This window comes from Myiozetetes cayanensis, unplaced genomic scaffold, assembly GCF_022539395.1.
Source record: "Myiozetetes cayanensis isolate MyiCay16 unplaced genomic scaffold, myiCay2020 scf1, whole genome shotgun sequence".
In the NCBI taxonomy this organism is placed as follows: domain Eukaryota; kingdom Metazoa; phylum Chordata; class Aves; order Passeriformes; family Tyrannidae; genus Myiozetetes; species Myiozetetes cayanensis.
Window position 1 is genome coordinate 81,590,407 of NW_026086604.1, and position 22,492 is coordinate 81,612,898.

The 22,492-nt window shown below is 44.8% G+C and overlaps 1 protein-coding gene across 3 annotated transcripts in view; it reads left to right on the forward strand.

Moving 5' to 3' along the window:
- The window catches only part of TNFRSF11A (TNF receptor superfamily member 11a), a 28,538-nt gene extending 6,500 nt beyond the window's left edge, over nucleotides 1-22,038 (forward strand). The window contains exons 2-10 of one of the 3 annotated variants that reach the window (XM_050322775.1): nucleotides 6,537-6,618; nucleotides 7,093-7,218; nucleotides 7,765-7,908; nucleotides 9,018-9,111; nucleotides 9,410-9,504; nucleotides 10,366-10,473; nucleotides 12,337-12,389; nucleotides 13,936-14,776; nucleotides 18,869-22,038. In XM_050322775.1, coding sequence (XP_050178732.1) covers nucleotides 6,537-6,618; nucleotides 7,093-7,218; nucleotides 7,765-7,908; nucleotides 9,018-9,111; nucleotides 9,410-9,504; nucleotides 10,366-10,473; nucleotides 12,337-12,389; nucleotides 13,936-14,776; nucleotides 18,869-19,248 — 1,923 coding nt within the window. In that variant the 3' untranslated portion in view covers nucleotides 19,249-22,038. Of the gene's footprint in view, nucleotides 1-6,533; nucleotides 6,619-7,035; nucleotides 7,219-7,764; nucleotides 7,909-9,017; nucleotides 9,112-9,409; nucleotides 9,505-10,365; nucleotides 10,474-12,336; nucleotides 12,390-13,935; nucleotides 14,777-18,868 lie in introns of those variants that run through there. The other 2 variants (XM_050322782.1, XM_050322791.1) reach the window with 2 other exon arrangements.
- The last annotated feature ends 454 nt before the right edge of the window (nucleotides 22,039-22,492 follow it).

A 22,492-nucleotide genomic window follows, 5' to 3' on the forward strand; every position in this document is an offset into this window, starting at 1 on the left:
GACTTGACTGGGCCACAATCACTGGCAGAGCTGGTTCCTCATGATGACACCTAATGAGTGGATTAATCAATTCTCAGCTGAGTCCTGAACCCTTTAATAAAGGCAGCGATTCCTTCGGGATGGAGAAGGTGCAGATACAATCATGCAATCTTTAACTCACACCAAAGCAGAACAGTCTGTGGGTGTTACATATTACATCCCTCTACGCAGCCATCATCTGAAGCAAGGGCTACAGATCTGCCACTGTCCTTCATGTTTCTGCCTGCAGAATATACAGCATTTGTTCCATGGGCAGTGCTAAGGTTCAGGAAAAGAAAACCGAAGCAGAGCATCGGGAGATGAAAGCAAGCTTCTCCTCTTCTCTACAAGTTTTCTCATTCTCCCTGGCAGCTCAGCTATAATTATGGGATCCCCCCTCACCCTGTAAGAGATTAATACATTATGTCCCACTCTGTGGACATGTATAAAGAAAGGGTAGATAAACATACAGATATTAAACATAGAAAGTCCCCATTGAACTCCTAATTTGGCATGCAACCCAAGAAATCTCTCATGGTCATTTCTTCCATTAAGTCTCAGCTTCAGTTGATGAAGCATAGAAAAATGATGTGCTGAGCTAAAATGCAGGAGGTGCATGCTCCCCCTAAATCCTTGTGTCTATAGTGTCTTTTTTATTATTTTAATTAAGCATGAATGGGTGTAGAGTTACTCAAGGTGAGTCACTGAGACTGTACCTGGAGCGGTGAGGCTGCTGAGCTTTCCTTTGGAGTGCTGCTGTTGCACCTGTTCAATCTAGAAGAGATTTGCCTTTGCAGGCCTTGTCCCAAACACACCTAGGTATTAGCTTTGATAGCGTCATTGTTCTACACTCTTTATTTCTGCTTGTTATGGACTGTTTGTCTTGCTGTCAAGACTTTTTGTTAAATGTTTTGGTTTGGTTGTCTTTTGCGTTCCTACTTTCTGATTCATCTTCAAAATATTCTACCTAGTAGCTGTTAATCTTTGAATTGCTGTGGCAGTGGGAGCACGTAGGTTAAAGCCTGAGGTTTTGCACCTAAGTGCAGGCAACATGCAGGCACTACAGACTGCCCAGTCAGTGAAAATGTTAAGTGTACCCCTCTGGCTGTCATGTGAAGGTGACTTCGTCTCCGAATGACAAATGTTGTGCATGTGATGACAAGTCTCCTGTCCACAGAAGCAGGCTGGCTGATTCACAGGTTCAGTCGGCAACCGTTTCAGCCCTGCCATCTTCCACCTCCATCACCTCCCATCTGATATACCTGAGGTTCCTGTCTGCCTTACCCCGCTGCCCTGCCGAGGGTGGTCAGTGCAGCACTTCTCCTTCACGTAGCCTGCTGGCTAGAAATAGCTCTGGTGGGTTTGACACTGGTGAATGGTCCTTCCCATCGGTGGGGCAGCACCAGTGGTTCATGTGTTTGCTTTTTGTTGCACACTAAAGCAGAGGGACAAGGGGGATAGTCAGTGGCTTTTGCCGCCATTTGCCCGTGTCCTGGTTGCACGTTAGTTTTCTCTTTACCTCTTCATTATCGGTTTTATCCCTCACACTCTTTCTGGACTGTTTAGGTATTCAGGCTCTATAGCAGGGTTTCAAGAGCCTATTTTTAAGAGTGAAATAATATTTAGTTTTAGCTGTTGCCATTTCCCGGCTCTGTTCTACCGCGTGGTGGTAGTTCTGTGATGTGGTTTACTGGCCACTGGAAAGTTGACATCACCAAAAGCATTTCATTCACAATCTAAGATTTTTGTGATGAATTACAGGCCTGCAAGCAAATAGCTGGAATTGCAAAGCTGTGACTGGTCTGCTGCTTTGATGTAATTTTTATCAACAGTGAAGACTGTCCGTGAAGGACCTCTTGCATATAATGTGATTACAGTTAAGACTTTAAAATAAGACTTCTCATTTCCCCCATAAACCCACAATTTTGAAATTTTCCAGAGTTGTTCACTGTGCATGGTACTACGACGCACCTCAACAGACTGCCTGGGAGCGCCAGCCACAGAGCAGCACCCATCGAGAACCAGATTCTGGTTTTATTTTTAAACAATTTTTTAGGCAAGCCTCTAAAACTGGTGACAGCCTGAAGAAATCTGGAGTTTGGTCGGTGATACTGCTGACCCAAATCAGGTAGGAAGCTCAAAGGCTGCGGGCACACAGTCAGTCCCCCTGGGAGAGGAGAGGCGGTGGCTCATATTTGAAGAAGCAGCAGCAGCAGCAGACTGCAGAGGCTGTCTTAGTTGGATACCAGGATTCTGTGCTTTCAGGGGCTACTTCAGTTCAGGAAATGTTGCTCAAAGCTCAGTCCTCTTGACAAAGGCAAATAAAGCCTTTGCTCTAAATCCACAGGAATTTTTTGATTCTGCAGCAGGCAAGTCTAAGGACCGCAAAAGCAAGTGGTTTGAATAAACCTGGGCTCTTAAGTATAAAGAACAAATGGTGTGTGCAAGGTGGGACAGATCGTAGTTGTCTCTCCCACAGGTACTTTGATGCTGTGATAATAAATGGAGGAAAAAATGTGCTTTGTTCAGTGAAATGATGACAGATGAATTGAATACTCTCCAGAAACAACTACGCTGAGCAAGAAGGTATATCATCTTAAAGATAGTTACCCCCTGACGTGTCTTTTTACATCTCAATTTTTGCCAAACTAAGATTAACATTAATGAGCAATCCTCATTGAAGCCTCAGGTTCTTGTTCAAAAGTGTCATGGGAAAAAGACTGTGGAAACCCCCGACCTTGTTCTTCCAGATTTTTTTTCTTTTAAAGGAAAGAGGCCCGTGCAACTGTATCTTTTCTGAAATGTGAAGAGCAAGAAGTAATTTTAGCATCCATGACACACAGCTTCTACTGCCCTCTGATTGCTCAACGGCACGAAGAATAAATATTTCCTTAAGCCTGAGGACAGGAATGTGGCTGGTTCCCCCTTTAGAAGCACCTGTGTGGGGGTGTTTTTTAAGGTCTGAGTAACACAGCGGTGATTTTAGCACTGTCATCAGTGTTCTCCAGCCCTAAAAGCACAAGCTCACTCTTGCTTAGCATCCTTTTCAACAAACAGGCAAGAAAAATCGAATCTGAAAAGGCTGCCTGTAGCTCCATGCCAAAATGCAATCTTTCCACAAACCTTGACATGAGAATGCCTGTTTTTCCCATGTGCTGCCCATGTGCTTAAAGGTAAGCAGGTGTTTGTGTGCTTTACTGGACTGGATCCACCAGGCCAGGAGGAGGTTTGTCGTTTTTTCGCCATGGACTCTTTCCCTGTCAGATATATGTGTTCTGAGGTAATGTTAATCTAACAGGAAAGCTGCCTCTTTCTTAGGAACTGCTGCAAATCTGTGTGCTTTGCACACTTTTGAAGTGACACATTAAATTTACACAGAATACCTAGAGCTTTTTGAAGCACTTATTTGCATGTGACGTTGGGATTTAATGGGCAGCTTCATCAATAGCGAGACCATTAAAGGAATGTCCAGGCTGGGATTTGTCTCATTTTAAGCACTTCAGAGGAGGTTGGCACCTTCTCATTCATTGAGGCCTTTTCTGTCCCCAGATAAGAGCTTGTTGGTGTCCAAATCACTCTGACCCATGGGCCAGCATCCGATGAGAGGAAGGATGTTCCAGGGGTTACGGAGCAAACTTGAGCCTTGGGAGACTTGGTTTGGTTTCCTGTCACCTCTGTAAAGCCAGCTGGCCTCTGAGTGCAAGTTCCTCATCTGCAATATGAATTGCACTTCCCTGTCTCAGAAGGACACAGTGGCAGGAGTGTGCTGCTGATGGCAAAGCGTCAGGTCGTGGTGCTGGCAGCAGCACGAGCACTTCTCAGCCCCCAGAGGAAGCTGATGTACAGTTTGGGACAGACACATATAGCCCCCTGGCAGAAAGATAAAAAAGGGATAGCCTGACATCAGTGGGGCTCTGTTAGCAAAAAGGCCCAAGTTTGGCTCCCACCCTAAGCAAACTACAGGTTGCTCTGGTTTCCTTTCCTGTCCTCTCTTCCCCAAGATTTCATGCTCGGCAGGTCCAGACAGTCCATACCAGTCCAAAATCCCTCACCTTCACAAGGAGACTGGGCTCACGTGGGGGTTGGCACGTGGGTGCCAAGAGCCTTGTCTGTCTGCCATTGGGCGTAAATCAAAGAGGGAATATTGCAGCTCTGTGATTGCACTGGCTTGAGTGGAAAGGGGGAGGACACGATTACAGAAGAGACTGCTTATTGACATACAGCATAGATTTCTGCAGCTGCAGCTGTGAACTATACCATAACAATAGACCTCATTATATGATAAAGCATGAATGTATGAAACAATTTCCAAAAGGTGTCCAAGCAATTACTCAGCTCCATTCACTTTGACACCAGGGCTCTGCTGCTTCTCCTCAGGCTGAGTTGTGATTCTCAGAAATCACTCCAGACCCTTTAGCTGAATGCTCTTTAGCAGATTTGCATATCCTTCCCTAAAAAGGATGACTTTGCCCTTGTTTGACATTTCAGTAATTTTTCAGTCTTTTTGTCTAAAAGAGGAACTATTAAACTGTGGCAAATGAGGAAGAAGAGGACATTCTGTGACAAAAAATGAATGACTGGACCTGCTGTTGGTCACATCACTTCTATTACCTTTCTGTATGACTGGGTAGGGAATCAGTTGCTCAAGACCTGCTCTCTGCTGCTTGGTCCTGCAACGTCACCTGGACCCCTTGCTGGACAGCTTAGTGTTTTAGCAGATAATGCCTGAATTGCATTACAGAAATTGAGCTGTTTCGAGTACAGGAGTGTTTTCACCGTTTCCCCAGGGACACTGAGGGGTGTCACTGTTCAGCTGCCAGGCTGGCCCGGCTTTCCTTTTCCTAGATCACCTCTTGCCTTGCCAGAGCTGATCATTATCCTGTGCTGTGTAAACATGGAATGTAATGTTTGTTCCAAAAATGCATAATCTAATCATGAGCAAGGTACTGCTGATGAATGCAAAGAGAGAAGGAAGTGATGAGGCAACAGAAGATTTCTTGCAAGACTAGACTCTTAATTTGACCTGGAATTGTTATAATGATATAAAAAAAAAGCTGTAAGTTGTTTATAATCTTCAAACTCAAGACCTTTGACTTGTGCTACTTTTTCTGTTCCAAACACAGCTAGCACCGTTTTGATAAACACAAATCATGCACCAACCCATGGCTCAAACTCCAAGCCAAAAGGTGGTTTTTTAAAGAAAAATTTCAAACTTTTTTGGTCATCTTTAATTTACAAGACCCTTCCCAGCATTAGAAGAGGACAAAGTGCTTAGGGAAAACTATTTTCTTTTTGAAGAGATTGCTATTGCTTAAATTAGGAAAGGAGGAAAGAGGACATTTAAAGACTTGGAGGAAACAAGGGGAGAACGCTAAGTAGAGGAATGGAAACTGGTATCAGTAGGCACAGGGCTGTTATGTGCTATTAGATGGCAAAAGCTCCCTTTAACCAGCAGTAGGAGCTTTATTGTAGCTTTCTCCAATTAAATGAGATTTTAACAACTGCATCCAATAATGAAGAATTCCGTGCCATGGGCTAGGTTTTAAATCACTTTATCTATTGCGAGATCAACAATTGGTTGTAAGGCGTTGAGTTTTCCTGGAGGACTCTGGGCAGCCAAATCAGGGTCAGCGAGGGGCTGGGCACGGTGCTTGGCTGGTCAGGATTCCCATCACAAGCCATGCCCCTAAGTCTGGCTGAGGGAGCTGGGCTGTGGGTGGGACCACAGTGTATATAGGCAAGGAGGGGATGCAAAGGCCAGTGAGGGCCAGAGACAACACTGCTTCCTGCAGATGCCCTCTCCTGTACCAGTTTCAGGTGGTTTGGGAAGGGGTTGTTTGTGTTGGTTTTATTTTGTGGGGTTTTTTTGAGATACAACAGGCTGTTGGATTATTTGGATCGCCTTTCTGGATGGCTGCCTCAGTTCTGTGAGACCAGCTCTGCAGGGCACAGTGGAGCCATAAAAAGCTGCAAAATTCAATTCCAGTGTTTTCTGGGACTAGCCAGGAGTATTGTGGATTCCAGTGGGAAGCTGGGTGCTTCTTCTTGTTCAGGAGTATAAATCATTCACCTTGCTTGTTTGCTTAATGCTCTGCATTAAAACTGTCAGTTGCACAGGTCTTGATCTGAGGTCATTTCTGTTAAAAAGACTACAGAAGTATCTCTATGCCATTTTTTTTCCTTTACAATTGTTTTAAAGTCGTAGATTTCAAATAATGGAGTCCTGTTAGAAAACCTTATATAGCAGGCCAAAAGTTCATGACAAATTGCAAGATGTGTCATTTATTTGTCACCTGGTTCTATTCCAAGTCCCTATGTGTACAGCATGAAGTATGTATTCTTAGCATGTCTACAAAGCACCTTTGAAGTCACAAATGTTGGGTAACTTTTAGCTGAGCTATCCAAAATGTCACACAGAAGAAGAGTTTCCCTTCTCCCTGCCAGCACTGTGCCTAGGTGGGTCTGAAGCTCTCCAGATGTATTGGTTCTCATGTTCCCTCTTTCCTTCTCTGCTGCAGTTGTCACTACAAATCACTCCGCCGTGTGAAAGCGAACAACACTATGAATACTCTGGACGGTGCTGCACAAAGTGTGAGCCAGGTATGTGAGCACTGACTGGACTGTACCACCTGCACAGCTGAAAAGCTCACTAGAAGCTGCTCTGCAGGTCAGTGAGGTGACTGGCTGTTGTGACTCTGCCAGTCTATTGGCATACCCTCACAGGTGTGTGACTTCAGGCTTACTAGTGTCTTCTAATGCAGGAGTGGTCCTACTGGCCTCAGCAAAAGCCACAGCAGCTATTTTGTGGGGATAGCACTTAACCACTGTGGGAGACAGAAAGCAGCATGTCTGTGGGTAGCAGGGCTGTCTGTAGGTAGGACTGCCCCCAGACCATCAACTTCATGAACAATTCAGTGCCACACTAATTGAGGGCCACACTGACAAACTGAAAAGGTGCAGCAATTGTTCACAGCGGTACTTCAGTGTTGGTCCAACCTGTTATTTTTCTCTAAACAGCTTAAGACAACTTTGTGCAACTTCTGGGTGACCTGCTTGTCCTTTTCTCGATCACAGGAAAGTATTTGTCTGCTAGATGCACTGCTACTTCTGATAGCGTGTGCCAGCCATGTGGCCCAAATGAGTATATGGATGTCTGGAATGAAGAAGATAAATGCTTACTACATAAAATATGTGACCAAGGTGAGCTGTTCATACTGCAGAACCTTTAATCCAAATTAGTGAAGCATGAAGATGGGAAAGTGGGTCTAGGGAAGTTGCTTTGTTCAGGTGCCCAACACTGGAGGCTGGGCTTGCAGAAGGCCCTGGTGGACAACGAGGTGCCCAGGCAGCAGAGATTCTGTGCTGTGCTGAGCACCGTGACCGTAGTCTCTGTGCTGCTGATAGTGGTTATCTGCACTCGGGCCATTCCCTCCTGTGAGTTGATCTTAAGGGTTGTCTTTTTACCCAGCATTCTGTTCATTCACTTCCCCTAGTGTGTTTGTCTCACCCTTGCAAAAGCTCCATTTATCTTCTACGACAGCTAAAGGAGTATTGTTCAGGAGTGCAATTGGTGAGGGCCCCTGTGCTGATCAGGGGTCTCCCATGCTTCCTGAAAGACACCATTTCCTCTAATGTGAATGGTTTTGTGTCTGGCATTCAAGCAAAGCAAATAGGTAGAACAGGAGGCTCAGAAACTTGAGGCTTATTATCAGAGAGATTTTCTCTCCCATCTGCTTTCTCTTTTAGGGAAAGCTTTGAGAGAAGTGAACCCAGGGAACAGCACATTCCAGCGGCAGTGTGCTTGTACAGTGGGCTACCACTGGGATGAAGACTGTGACTGCTGTCAGCGAAATACCATGTGTGCTCCAGGACTTGGAGTCAAGCCTCCTGGTAAGATACAGAAAGGGCATGTATGAAGTGAAATGTCCAGCTCAGGCCTACTGGATGGTGCCAGAATCGCATGGGTTGTGACATTAAAGAGGTTGCTTTAGATTCTCAGATGACTGTCAACAGTTGTCCTTACTACTGCATATAACCCTCCTGGACTATTTACATTTTGAAGGCTTCTACCTCTGTAGTTTAAATGCTATCAAGTGACTTTTGCAAGATGTCACGTAGACATGGCAGTATTTGCGAGGTGTTCAGTACATTTCTAATGCTTGCTGAGGTGTCTGACTATGAAGGTCGTGCACTGCTCCAGTATTCACAGAAGCACTCCTCTGGGGGTTGTTCCTGAGGCTGGACATTTGCAATCTGGTTTTGTCCGATGACTTTTCTTTGCCATTTTATAGTGTTATAAGCAAGTTAATAGTGATTAACACCTTTCATATAGCACAATTATTCTGTTTTAGCCTGTATTCTGTTTTAGGTGGCTAGTAATGCAAAGATTTATTACAGGCATTTGCTTTACTCTCAAGTCTGATTGAAAACAGAATGCAGGTGTTTTGTGGGTGGAAAGTACACAGTCAAGCTCACAGTTGTAGTGAACGCTGGGAACAGCTGCACCAAGCCTAAGGAACCCCAAAAAAGCAGCACGTAATAGAGTAATGGAGGAAGAGGTGCAGCAAGGGCCTAGAGCACAGTTTCTGTTCCAACCTAGCAAATCCTGATATAGCCTTTTGTTTACTGTGACTGTATAGAAGTGACAATACCAGTCAGCGTCACTGTCTGTGGCGTAGCATTGACATGAGGGAATTATTAGAAGGGGAAGGATGTAACAGCTGTGTGTTATTTTACAAAAACTACAAATGGCTCCTGGTCATTTCTCATTTTGATCACGTAGGGAAGTGCTCAGGTGAGACACGCGTACTTTTCACTGCTGGCACGCGACTGTCACTGCTGCCCTAATGTAACCTAAGATCCACTCTTCAGGAAAGCTTTCAGGAGGACTGCGGGGGGAGAGTGGAGCAAGGGGATGGGGAGCATAGTCACCTTCCTCTCGCTTGAAAGGAATTCACAGAAACTCAGCTATGAAATTTTTCTTCCTTTACTACACACAGTGCAACAAGACAAGGACACAAGGTGCATACCATGCCCAAGAGGATACTTCTCCAAGGTGTCTTCATCCACCGATGAGTGTAAACCCTGGACCAAGTAAGTCCCTGTATCTTGTGAAAGCACCACACCAGCCAGAAGGCAGGGAGAAGCTTGTGTGAAAGCATTTTGTCGGTGGGGTGTTCCAGGCTGCCTGCAGATTACACAGAGCATCTTTGTTGGCTGTACGGCAATGGAAACATCCTCACGCTGGCACAGCTGAAAATAAAGAAAATATCTGGTGTTCTTCGGGGTGGAGAAATGTTGTACATTACAACAGAAAGTACTGCTCTGCATAAGAGTAGGAGCCACATTAAGCTTCCTCTAGAGAATGTAGCCTCTTTATCGTTTTTTTTAGCTGTACAGCTTTAGGAATGACAGAAATCGTGTCTGGGACTGACAAGTCTGATGCAGTTTGCACAGAACGGAAGATGTCTGAGCCATCAGAAGACGGTGCGTGTCCTTGTATAGATTGTCTCTTCAGAAGTAGCAGGGAGGAGGAGGGATGTGATTACTGTGGGGTTTTGGCTGGCTTAAATCCATTCCCATTGTGGGTGACCCTAGAGAGAGCTGCCGTAGACCAAGACAGAGTTCTTGGAAAATCCCACCCTTAAAAATTACTTTAAGCCTGGTGGCTCTAAGGCCTATGTCCACTACTAAGCCGAGTTTTACACCTCCCACTAAAACTGCATGGCAAGCAGCATTGCTGTTATACCCATGACCTCCATCACGTTTACAGCTCATTCATTTTTTCAGCCTACTGATTGCCATACACACATTACCTGTATAAAGACCAGCAGCTCCTGTCCATGCTTATTTTATGGCAGTGGATACAGTCTCAGCTCAATCCCTCTCAGATAAGCCCTTCTTGCCCACTGCCCACTTCTTTCTCCAATGTAGGTGTGGTACCAGGGAGGCTGCTTGCCTGGCATGCAGTGATTCATCATAACCTGAGATAAAGGACAGAGTTTTCCATCTGAATTCTGTACTCTCCATGATATTTATGTCTCCTATTCCCTGAGTGAGATCAAGCACAGCCCATGGTCTGCTGGTAGCTTGCAAGGGAACATTCAGGGGAGCGCTGAGACTGAATCACACCTCTCTGAGACACCAAGGCTCTGGTTTTTATGGAGATGTCTTGGTACCAGGTACCTTCAGTAAGGGAGCTGTTGTTCTTATTACAGAAACTAAAAATCAAATAGAAAGGAAAAAAAAAACCCTCTCCCCTAGAAAAACAGGTGAAATGAGCCACGTTTGTTATACTGCTGAGTCCAAGCTGCGTGTTGATGGCACTATCTTTTTTACATCCTGCAGGAACAAACAGGGTCTTATATGTGTTGATTGTCATCTTGTTTTTTGTGACACTAATTGGCATCATCGTCTTCATTGTATACTACAAGAATAGGGGAAAAATGCTAACAGGTACGTGACATCTAATGACATTCATGAACATGACAGCTATGGCTCTCTGTGCACTCCGACTTCACGGGTAGCCACTAGATTAAGAAGCTCAGGAGTTACACTAGAAGTTTTGTGCTGTCTCCATTGTGCTGTCCATATGGATGTGCTTTACCTAGCACAAAGCCAGGCTTCAAATTCCCTTCCTCTAGGCAGGCAGTGTATTACAGCATATTACAGGCAGTGTATTGCAGTGTATTACACAGACCAGTGGGGTGACCACCCTGGGGGCAGCCACGACCGTGGTGTGGAAGGAGAAGGGCTGATGCTGGAGACTTTCAGGGCAGCATGGCTGCTCCACACTGTGTGGTACAGCAGACTCCTTGGCCAAAGAGAATCAGGGACAGACATAGGGGCTTTCACTACCTCCTGTCGTCTTCTCCTCCTATGCAAAAACCTACATCTGGACAGGTTAAAATATGGATTTCAAGACAGAGGCCTGATGTGTATTTGAAAACATGGTGGAGGCAATGTTTCTAGCTGGAGGCCAAAGTTCTGATAAGATATGGAAGAAAGACTAGAAGGAAGTAGCATAAACAGTAAAAGTATTAAAAACAGAAAAATTCTAGCAAGGGCATACTGGATAGCAGTGGGATACTGAGTTTATTATTAATAGAGTGGAAATACTTTCAGTAGTTACTCAACTCGGTGTTAAGCCTTAGTGAAGGACATACCTCTGATGTTATGTTCATTTTTTATTTTTCCCCCCTAAACATGGAAAAGTTTCCATCGTCTCCTTTCCCAAGTGCTAGCAACTTATGAAATGTTTTGGGAACAGTGGAAGGGAAGACAGAAATCCCTTCTTGTAAAGTATATTTCAGCCTGTGTTTTAGAAATAGGCTGCCTCTGCCACACTAAACATGGGTTGTGCTAAATCTGGAATTTCTGGGATGGGCTGGAGGAAATGGTGACTCTCCTCACAAACCAAATACAGTGTAGAGCAGGTTAGGGGGGAATGCAATTTCTTTGACATTTCTATTGCCCTGCTGCTCTGCTATGACAGTCCCTCGTTGCCTTTGCTTGGTGAATTCTGCTAACCCAAGCCTGGGAGAATTGCAGGCTCAGGAAGAATCTCTGCCTGCTTTTCAGGGGGTTCTGGTGGTAAACGTGCAGATTCCACATCAGAGGAATAAAGTCATTCCTGTGAACTGGCAGGTGCTACAAAGTTGATCTATCTTCAGACACACAAAAACAGTGTAAGCTTCAAACGTACGGGAGACCTGAGCCCTACAAAGTCTCCTGAATGTGTAAGCAGAAAACCAGAATTAAGTGGCAGCTGTTGCCATAAAATATGTTGGACTTAAGGCTTTTCCTTGGGAGATACTCCAAGGAAAATGGAACGAATTTCCCCATTAAGCATACCCTGATTAAGTAGAATATGCTATATTTGAGCCTGCCATGCTGTGGTTTCAGTGGCTTACCCTCTTCTCTCCAGGCTTCTCACTCCTGTCTGGGAAGGGCCTTTGGGCCATCCATGTGACTTCTCTTGAAATAGACCATACTGCTGCGAGCTGGTCGTTGTTGGACCAGTCATCGCTTGGTGTGACATATGACCAGGAAAGAAACCCCATTTGATGTGGAACACAATTTAACCGTGGTCTATTTTAGGAGCTTGGAAACATTTGTTCCACAGAAATATATCCCTGTTCCAGTTACAATGAATCCTCAGCTAAACCGATGCTGGGACACTTGAACAGTCAGTAAAAACAGCTTACTGGTTTTATTTAATATGATATTGTGGATTGTGAATGACTGTGGGTGTTTAGGTCTGTGGTTAACTTCAGGGCCTGCTATATGTTACAGCTACTCTTTTTGTTTTCCCTGCAGTAGATCTACAGAACTGGGCTAATGAAGTGTGCAGCCAAATAAAAGGAACAAAGGTAAAGTCAAAGACACTGTCATTTTGTCTTTGTTTTATGTTTTGCTCATGGCATTCCTGACACCCCGTCTGAAGTAGACTCCGTGGTAATGTTTGGCTAGAAAACAAGTTTTGAGTTCCTCAAAAAATGCTTTCAGGTTTGGCTTTTTTAGTCTGGTTTTCTGTAAATATGAGGCATATGAAATCACTGTTCACAAATAGCTCCTGAACCTGCTCTCTGGTTTCAGCCAGTTTTAACAGAGATAAAGGTCTCTGTCATTGTTAAATATTTATTAGGAGAAAGTTAAACATGAGCCCACCAATGGCTGCACACCTGAGACTCTGCCTAGGAGAGAGCCTTTCTAAATCCCGAGAGCAGGAAAGGCTTCAGCTGAGTTTCCCTCTTGTTACATACCAGAGGGTTCACAGGCAAGAAACCTGGATTTGGGACAACACCAAGAATTGCCAGGCTTTCGCTCTGGAAGGACACCAGATGGTGGCACTGGTCCAAGTTCATGTACACAGCCTGCTTCACACCGTGGATATGGACTGAGGTGTTTATGTATATGCTGTCCCCACCACCCCTCCTAGGAGTTCTGCTTATCTTAGCTGTTGAAAGAGTCAAATTCCACTGCTGAAAAAATAAACAACTCCATATCAAACAAACCCACCTTTTTAAGCAGGCAGTTCCTCTTCTGCCTCATCAGTGTTCATGCAACCTCCTGCCTTGGCAGCTGCTCAGATCCCCTGGGACAGAGGAGTGAATCAACAGCAATTAGTGGTTGGCAGCATTTACACTCTCTCTTCTATCCTGGAAGAGCTGAACAGACACTAAAAATTAAAGGTATCAGTTCCCAAATACCTGTCTTTAAAGCACAACTCGCATGAACTGAAGGAAACCCCTGAAGTATTTCCCAATCCTTTTTTTGGAGCTGAAACCAAAAACACAGCTTTACTTTGACAAGTACTGACATGATGTCACGGGCCTTTGCATTTGTTGTCCTAACTTTGTGGGTTAAAGCAACCTTGTCTGTGTGACTTCTTTTGTTCTAGCTTGTCTCAGGCCTTCTGAATAAACCCATGTTCTTTCTTCAATCATGATATTAAAGATTCAGCCCCCAATAAGGCCTTCACAGATCAACAGCCCTTCAGACACATGGGGGGTTTCCAAAATCTTAATAAACAGTTAGGTGTGTCTTACTGATGGTCCATAAGGGACAGCAGAATCCAACAACTCTTCCAGATTTATTTAGTCTTCTTAAGTGACTAAAGTTCTTTCTTAAGAACTTCAGTGACCTAGTTCTTTCATAAGAACTAGGAATGGTGGTCTCACAAAATTAAATGTTATTACCCCCTTCCCTGGACCACCAGCTCACCCACTGAACCCAGCATCACTAGTCACAACTTCACAGCAGAATAGAATTACACTCAAATATAGCAGTGCGGCTCAACCTCAGCAGCTCCGCAAAGAGGAAAAAATGTGATCTACCTTTTCCTTCTTTGTCAAGAAAATAACTTTCTGCTGATCTCTTTTTACTCAAGACATTTTTACTTTGAATTTCTTTCAGAGGCCCCCCAGAGATGCGTTTGTTACTGTGAACATCACGAATGCTGCTGTACCCCAGATCCCTGAAGGCATGTGTCTCCTGGGCCCCTCTGGCTCTCCTGTCCCTGGAAACTCATGCTGCACCAGTGATCCCACTCCATGCAGGGACGGGAGCCCCAGCACAGAACCATGCGAGGCAGGAGATTTTTCTGTGGGAACTGAGACTGATGATTACCATTTCCCACCAGTTCCCATGGAAGATGAATACATGGATAAGGATCTCAATAACACTGATTATTTATATTTACTGAGTCAGACTGCCAGTAAAACCATGTCATCATTCTCAGAACCAATGGAGGCAGGGGAAAATGACAGCTTTTCAGGGATTGGGAGCACAGAGGACGTATCAGTCTCTCAAGGATTTCACCCTCCATCCAACTCAGATGGAGCACACATTGCCAAGGACCAGCTTCTTCAGAAATCTTGCCAACGTGCCAACAGTTGCCTAAAGGAAACGGGCAACAAAGACACAGATCACTTTGCAACAAACTGTGACTCAGAGAAGATCTGTGTGAGGTGTGGCATTTCATACAGGGAATCTCCACAAAAGGGGAGCAAACCTTGTTGTGCTGTGGCTGACAGTACCTCCACTTCCCCAGAAACTGTCTCCTGTGCACAGTGCACCTGTGGTTTGAATTCTCTCTCTGCTGGTCAGAGCACTTTAGGAAATGATCATGGTTCAGAAGATGCATCTTCAGACAGTACCAACGTGAAGTACCAAAACACAAACAGAAGCACTTCAGGGGCACACAGAAGCACTTCAGGGACAAACAGCAGCACTTCAGACCTCCCTCCAGCATCTGGTAAGCCCATTAGGCTTGACCCGTACACCACTGTATAGGATTATTCTCTGTGCTAAATCAGTAGTATTCAGACGATCTGATTTAGGATAAGAATATAATGATGCCTTTTCACTTAATTGCCCTGAAGCTAATCTGAAAAACAAATCTGAAGTAGTAAGGCCACTTGGTTTGTAGTGAATTCTGCAAATAGTGTGAGCCCGGTGAGGGACCATTGTCCTGCCCAGTTCTAACCAGCAGTGCAGAACCCATCTTCTGGCTCTCACTGCAGAGTTCTATTAGCAGGTGTGGGTATTGAAGGAAACTTAGAAGTAAGACAGTATAGGGACATAGAGGCTGAGTCAAGGAAGGGTGCATAATACCCAGACAGATACTTTCCATTCAACAGTCTGCATGCATGTTTTTGCTGATAGATTAGATCCAGTTACATTTATATGGCGGTCAGTGAAACTCCAGCTGGAGCTGTAACCTGGTGGCTGCACCAGGTGTGAAAGACAATGTACAACTTTCTTCTTTTAGCTCTTTCATTTTAATTCAGTAGGACATAAGCGTTCACATAAAAATAGTTTCATACAGACACTGTTTCTCCATACACACATGCTTTGTCCCCTAAACAACTCTGAAACACTGATGCCAATTTGCTAACTGTCTACCAATTTATTAATTGAGTAAATATATCAAAATTGTCAAATGAAAGCAGCGGAAAAAATCAGTGAAACAAAACCGGCAGAAGGGAAGTTATGAGCCTTCTCTGGATGAAACCTTCTTCCCTCAGACTTTTTTTCAGTATAAAAGTCTGCAGTCTGCCTGTCATGTGTTGTTAGTCATTTTAGATTATAAATCCTAAAGTCAGATGTTCTATTTTTGTTTCTATCGATGCACTGCCAAACATAATGAGACTTTAGTTTTGAGTAGGACATCCAAGTATTACTGTAATACCCACAGCATTTGTAAGCTGTTGCCCTTCTTTAAAACCATGTCGTGCCTTAAAGTTTCTTACAGAGGCATTCTTGTCAGTCTGCCAAAGCCCCAAAACAACACACTTGAAGGTCCTTCCTCTCTCAACATGCACGCCATATGGGAATCTGAAAGTGTGTAGCGTTCATCTTCCGAAGAGCAAAAACTCTTTCTGCTGCTTCAGTTTCCTGAAATCCTGACGCAGTTTGGTCACTGTCTGGTCTGTACAAAATGCAGCAGGAATAAAGAGAGCACGGATTATCCTTTTTGTTATTGTTGGAAGGTGATTCTTGAGATACAACTGAAAGTCAAGTTGTATTTGATACTGCTTTGCTTTCTAAATCTGAAACAAAGAAAAAGAGAAAATATTAAGGAAAATATTAAGACAATAGAGCAAACAGGAGAGCTTGAATTTAAGTGACGTGCTAGAAAGTGCCATTTCAGGTCTGCAGCATCATTCTTCATATGGGATTTTAATTGTGTTTGTGATTTCAGATATTTACATGCTCTAGTGCCATCTGGTGAAACCTGAGCACAGATACTGTGTTCCTAATCTGCCGTTTTTTAGGCACGGCTGCAGGAAGGTACTGACTGAGTTGTGGGCAGTATCAGAGTGTGGGCTAGTTAATTTGTAGGTAATGTGGCTTGCTGGCAGAGTAATTTTTCTATCCACAGAATGGCTGTGCCCTGCTGGCAACGCGTGGTTGCAAAAGGACTGGGACAGGGCTTAGCCATAGATTCCACACCAAAGCACCCCAGCCACACTGGGGTTGCACATGGAGCTGCATCAGCATCGATCAGTTTGCTAGGCCTTGTGAAATGCCCAGATGGAATGAATGTTCATGTAAAATAGCTTTCTGTAAAACTTCTCACAGCAACTGAAGCCACCAGGCTTTGCACGCAGTCCTCCTAAGACAGAATGATACAAAAGAGACAGAAAACAGAAACGGCAAACTCTGTCCCTCCTGTGAAACAACCCTAGAGGACCAAAGTGAGCCTCTGGAGAGGTGCCACTTACAGGGGTCACCACTGGAGACAGAAGTAAACCTTCAAGCACTCTTTCAAACCCCACGGGCCTGGAGGCAGTCAGAACGTGAAGCGTCGGTTCATGCCCACCTCAAGTCCTTTGTAGGGCTACAGCATGAAGTATGAGTGTGGGAAGACTTGGGTGACTCACAGTAAGAGATGGTTTTGCAGAGCCTTTCACTTCCAGATCCCAAACCAGCATGGTTTGGCAGCAACAAACAGTTCTTACACCTAGAGGACATTAAATGTCCTTGGGAAAATTATTCACCTGCGTTGTCCCAGTTCTTAGTGAACAATTATCACAAAGATCAATCTGTCATTGTAACTAATATCATCAGATAGTCTGAAGAGATCAAAAGGCTGAAACACTGCAGAGAATGATGCCTTCACTCTGAAGGTGTCCCTTAAGCTTTTCAAATTGGAATCACTTCACTTAGTACAGTCCAGGAAGCTCATGTGTCCATTTTCTGTGGTTTTGGGCCTCAAATATTCTCTTGTTTCAGCATGGTGTCTTCAGAAAGCACTAAAGATTTGCCAGCCACATTCAATTAAAAATTATAAATGTGTTAATCTGCCTTTTTTTTTTTATTTCCCTCCCCACTGCCACATATATTTCTAAATTCTTGATCTTGTACTGAGCACTGGTAAACTTCACAGCACCTTTTGTGATTGACAGGCAATCTGTTTAAAGACAAACAGTTATTTTTGTACTCCCATTTATGCCCAAGAGTTTTGTTGATGGCAAACAGCCAAACTGAATCGATCACAGGGGGAACAACCAGCATGGAAAAACTCCTGCAGAGAAAACTCTTGTGGACATCTCTTGTTAATCAACAGCACTTGGAAAGGAAGCAGAGAGCTGGCAATGCAGTGGTTTAGCTGAAAGAAATAAGGTTGCTTAGGGGGGCCTATTAGAGAGATGCCCAAATGCTACCCAGACTCAGTTGTGAGCAGGCACAGGTCCTAATTCTGCACAGCTGGAGCCCCATGTCCATTGCTGATGTGCAAACATCACCCGTGGCCACTGGAGAAACAGCATTTTACTGGGCTGGGCTACACCTAGCTGCAATGAAAATGGGAATGTCTGAAGTGTTGAGGAATGTAATGAGGAAAGGCACAAAACACCTAAAAGGTCTCAGACTACTCAAGACATGATTAAGTGAAGCACAGCAGGAAAAACATTTGTTAGGAAGAGTGTTCATAGGCTAGGAAGATTTTATTTACTTGGTTCCTTCGGGTTTTTTAACTTTTCAAACTTTAACAGATTTGTTAGTTTGACGCTGGAAGTTTGTTCCCAGTTATTTTCTTTCTGCTCTGCAGGGAGTTTATTAATTCCTGGAGCCTGATCCTGCTGTCACTTGAGTCAGTGACCATCTCTTGAATGGCAGAAAGATTGAATTTATACTGAAAAATCTCTTATCACAGGCAGGTTGACTGAAACTATGACTCTGTTCGTTTACTGTAATATAGACTTAGTCTCTCCACTGGATTTGGCATATATCCAGGTAGCATCATGAGGGTGCTAGGTGAGTACCAGAGTGTGCCTATATGAAGGATCAGGACAATATAAGATAATCATATAAGCTCCATGCCATTTGGGCACTGTGTGACTGTGTGATATGACATTAAGCCTTTCAGTGTTTGTTCAATAAGCCTACTACCCAGCCCACATGGTGAGATTGATTGGGGTTTCATTTCCCCTTTGGTAAACAGTGTGATTTCTGGGACTCTAATAAATCTCATAACTAGAAATAACTACATCACAAACCACAGGTAAGTTGGACATGGCCTGTGCATGAGGCAGCACAGGGAACATGAGATCTTCCCACTCTCTCTTGCTTCCCAGATCACAGCTCTGAGAGAAAATATTTCCAAGCCTTCCAGACAGGCTCCCTTATATGACAGACTTTGTCCTGAGGAGACAAAAATGGAAATAATTAAAAGGTCCAGTGGAAGGCATTGGTTCTAAGAGCATCCTCACGTCACGGGGGAAAAAATAATGGAACAAGAGTAAAGCTATCACATCAGATTAAGTTCACTGCGCAAAGCATCCACCTTGTGAGGGGAAAATATTAATCATGTCTGTCTCTTTTCTTCCCTCTCCTTCCACAGGAAATGTGACTGGAAACAGTAACTCCACCTTTATCTCAAGTGGACAAGTAATGAATTTCAAGGGCGACATCATCGTTGTCTACCTTAGCCAAAACTCTCAGGAGGGGACAGCGGCCTCCGGGCCGAACGAGGAGAACGTGGGCAGCCCCGTGCAGGAAGAAAACCTCAGCCGCTGCGAGACTTTTGCCGGCAATGCCCAGCACTACAAGGAGAAGTGTGCGGAGCTGCAGGGCGCCTGCCCAGCACCAGGGAGCGGGGGGCCGCGGTGGCCTGGTGTAGCCCTGGCCCAGGAGCGTGGCCCATCCTGCTGTGGACAAGCCTCACAGCCCGTGCAGGAGGAGGGGAAGCTGGGACACTTCTCGGAGAAGGTGTTGAACTGAAGGGAAATGGTGTCCTCACTGCGGGCCAGGGCTCTGACAGGCAGCCCCTCACGGGGCATGGGGCTGCCAAAATCCCTTGTATCCTGACAGACTGTGAGACTGTAGCTGCTCCTGGTGTCTCATGGGAGATTTTACAGCTGGAAAGAATCCTTGTGACAGGCAGTGGTGGTGCTCTCACTGAGGAGGTGACCGATGGGGACAGGCGCACACGTGAAGCTGGGCGCTCTGCCCCCACATCGCAGAAGCAGCAGCAGAGCTTTCTCCTCTCCCCCGTGGGGTGATGGGCTCCCTGCCTGACCCTCGTTCCCTGGCACCTCTCCCTGGCAAGCAACAAAAGGGGGTTCAGTTCCTTTGGTCAGGGGACTCTGTGAGGAGGAGAGCTCTGCTGGCCAGGTGTGCCAGGCGCTCTGAGAGGGGACATCATGGCAGAGGACTGGACTTATGGGGGCCCCTGGGTGCCACCTTGGGTTTTTTTTTTTCGCAACTAAGCTGTACCCATTTTGCTGGGTCTTGGGCCTCTGGTGGTGGAAGGAAGCTGCCGACCTTTGCCTCCCTGTGGTGATACAGCTGATGGCATCACCCCTTCCCATCTTTCCCCAAGGAAGCAGACGCTCCAGTCTCAAACCAGTGCCAGAGCCAAGATCCTGGTCTGCCCTTTATTAACATGTGGGTATAAATAGGTCTGTGTGATGCTGCCACAAGCAGATGATAAAAGGCAAAATACAGCTGATATGGCTTAAAAGCGTATCAGATTAATCTCGAGCAAAGAGCATTTATAGTGACCTTGATTCACCTCTGACTTATGGCAGTTTGAACTGCCAGAGGAGTTCAAACCCCTGGAGACGAGAGCGACATGTGCCTGGTATGCTGCTTTGGGAATAACATTGCTCTAGTTTAAGACACATTGCTGGTAGCAGGTGGAGGAAGGGCCTGTGATAACTAGCTGTGTGTATTTCCTCAGTGACAGAAGAGGGAGGGATCACCCAAAGACAGAGAATTTGATCAGGGTCAACCATATGTTCCTTCATCTGCCCAAACAACTTTTTCATTCCCTCTGATATTTTCGTTAATGAGCAGAGACTTATTTAGTTAGCATGAAGCTATTTCCACAACTTGACCTGTATGAGCTGAAGTCAGAGTGTAGCCACTGTCACACTGAGAGCTGATGAGCAATGGGACCAAAGGTTTGGCTTTAAAGAATAATAGTAGTTTAAAAGGGAGTCTCAGCTACTCAGTCGGCTTTGGTTCAGGTCCAATATCCTTCAGCCTCCTCCAGCAGCCTCTGTGGAGAAAAAGGTGAAGGCAACAGAATTTCAAGGAACTCTCAAGAGTAAAGGATAAGATTTTTAATGATTTCCTGACAAGAGGAAATGTTCTGACATTCTGCTGCATATATGAGTGCTGCAGTAACCTATGTGCAGCCTGAGCCTTCAGGAAGGCAAGTGCTGTGTTTCCTACCAGACAGCAAAAGGATCTTTTACCTAGTGTAGTTTTGGCTTCCCTAGTGGAAAAGGTCTCTGGTAGGGAGGGCTCCTCTCCAGGAAGGTTTCAAAGCTGAGGTTCACTGTATAGCTGCTCTGTTTGCAGTAGCATTGCTCTGTGAGGGAAGAGCACCTATAAAGCTGACAAGGTGACCACTGTCATGATGAGCTTCTCATGCATAAAACAAAAAGATGGGCTTAGCCACCTTCGCCCCTCAGGAGAATAATTCTGCATTGGTTATATACCTGGGATGTAAATGTAAGACTCCGCTTGGGTGGCTGACAAAAAGTGTGCATGAGCAAACAGTCTGTGTAGCCTTCTTAAAACTAGACTACCCTAGCTTAGACTTAGCCAGGCAGGTAGATTGTCCCATTCAGTGATGGCCCAAGCTACCTCTGGCACTCTGAAGGCATGAGGCTGAGGCTCTGTTATCTGTGGTATTATTTTGTCTTTCCTGCTGGATCTTTTACAATCTCCTTCTAGCCTCCTCTGGAGTAATTCTGTATCCCTTAGGCACTGGTGTAATAGGGACAAGGCAGCAGAACCACCTTCAGGCAAGGTGGTGCAGATATTTTCCCACTTTGTCTTAATTTTTTCAGTTGTATTTTCCTGGGAAGCATTCTCCAGAACATCAGTCCTTCCGGAAAGCATTCAACCAGCCCCATTTACAGGGCAGGTGGGACTGAATTCTTGTGCTCATCTCTGGGTAAATTACCTGTCTGAAGTCTGTCATCTCCTCCTTCTCCCTCTGGAGCTTCTTTCTTCCTTTGGTTTGTATCCGCCACCAGAGAGCAGGCTCAGAATCCTGGTTTGAGAGGAGACAATGGGAATTTACTACGTGTCCTCAATGAGGACACATTTTTCACTCGCTGAATTTCAGGTTTCTACTGAGCAAGGATTGAAACTGGGATCATCAGCAAGCATGAAGAAAAGAGTCCTGTGTGGGAAACGTGATGCACCAACAGGTCCAATTCTTTTTCTTCCTTCAGAGTCTACCCAAAAGTGAAGAAAGAATATCACAGCCATCAGCATGCTGCATGTTCCCTGGGTCTCTGCCTGACTGCTTTGACATGGATCCCAAAGGGACTTCTTTATCCTCATGATTTCATTTGTCATCAGTTTGGAGCTGGGGCTGGTTTTAACATCTGTTTGTACAACAGGGACCTATGCATTGGCACTAATTTGGAGGCTTCTGGCTGCTATCGTAATACACATAATTAATGAAAATAAAAATCTGAAAGATTTATTTGAGAAAAAAGTGAAGATTTTATTTCAATTAATGGGAAAAATAAAAGACATTATTATATGCCTGTGCCTATTAAAAAAAAAAAAAAAAGAGCAAAATATGAATATAAATACATTCCTGGTTAGGCTTTTGTAACATCTTTTGTACATAGAATTGTTGTAACAAGAAGCGCTCCCCTTCCACAGATATGTGCCACAATGCACATTCCGCTCATGCACGGAACCAAAGAGGACCTCTCACAGATCTAGTGTCGTAATGCTTTACTGCTGAGAACTAGGCACTGATTCCAACTCATTCCTGAAACCTCCTCCTGCACAGCATGCATTTTTACAAGTCTGAGGAGTCACATGGCTTATCCATGGTGAATATATTATTAGGTGTTCTTGAAACTCAGCCACTTCAGACCTGGAAGGACAGCAGTAATTCTGCACACAGCCATTGGAAAACAGGAACAATCTTTTGCTTGAGGGCACTGGAGGAGTCCTCCTTATCCCCATGTAACACACTATGGCATTA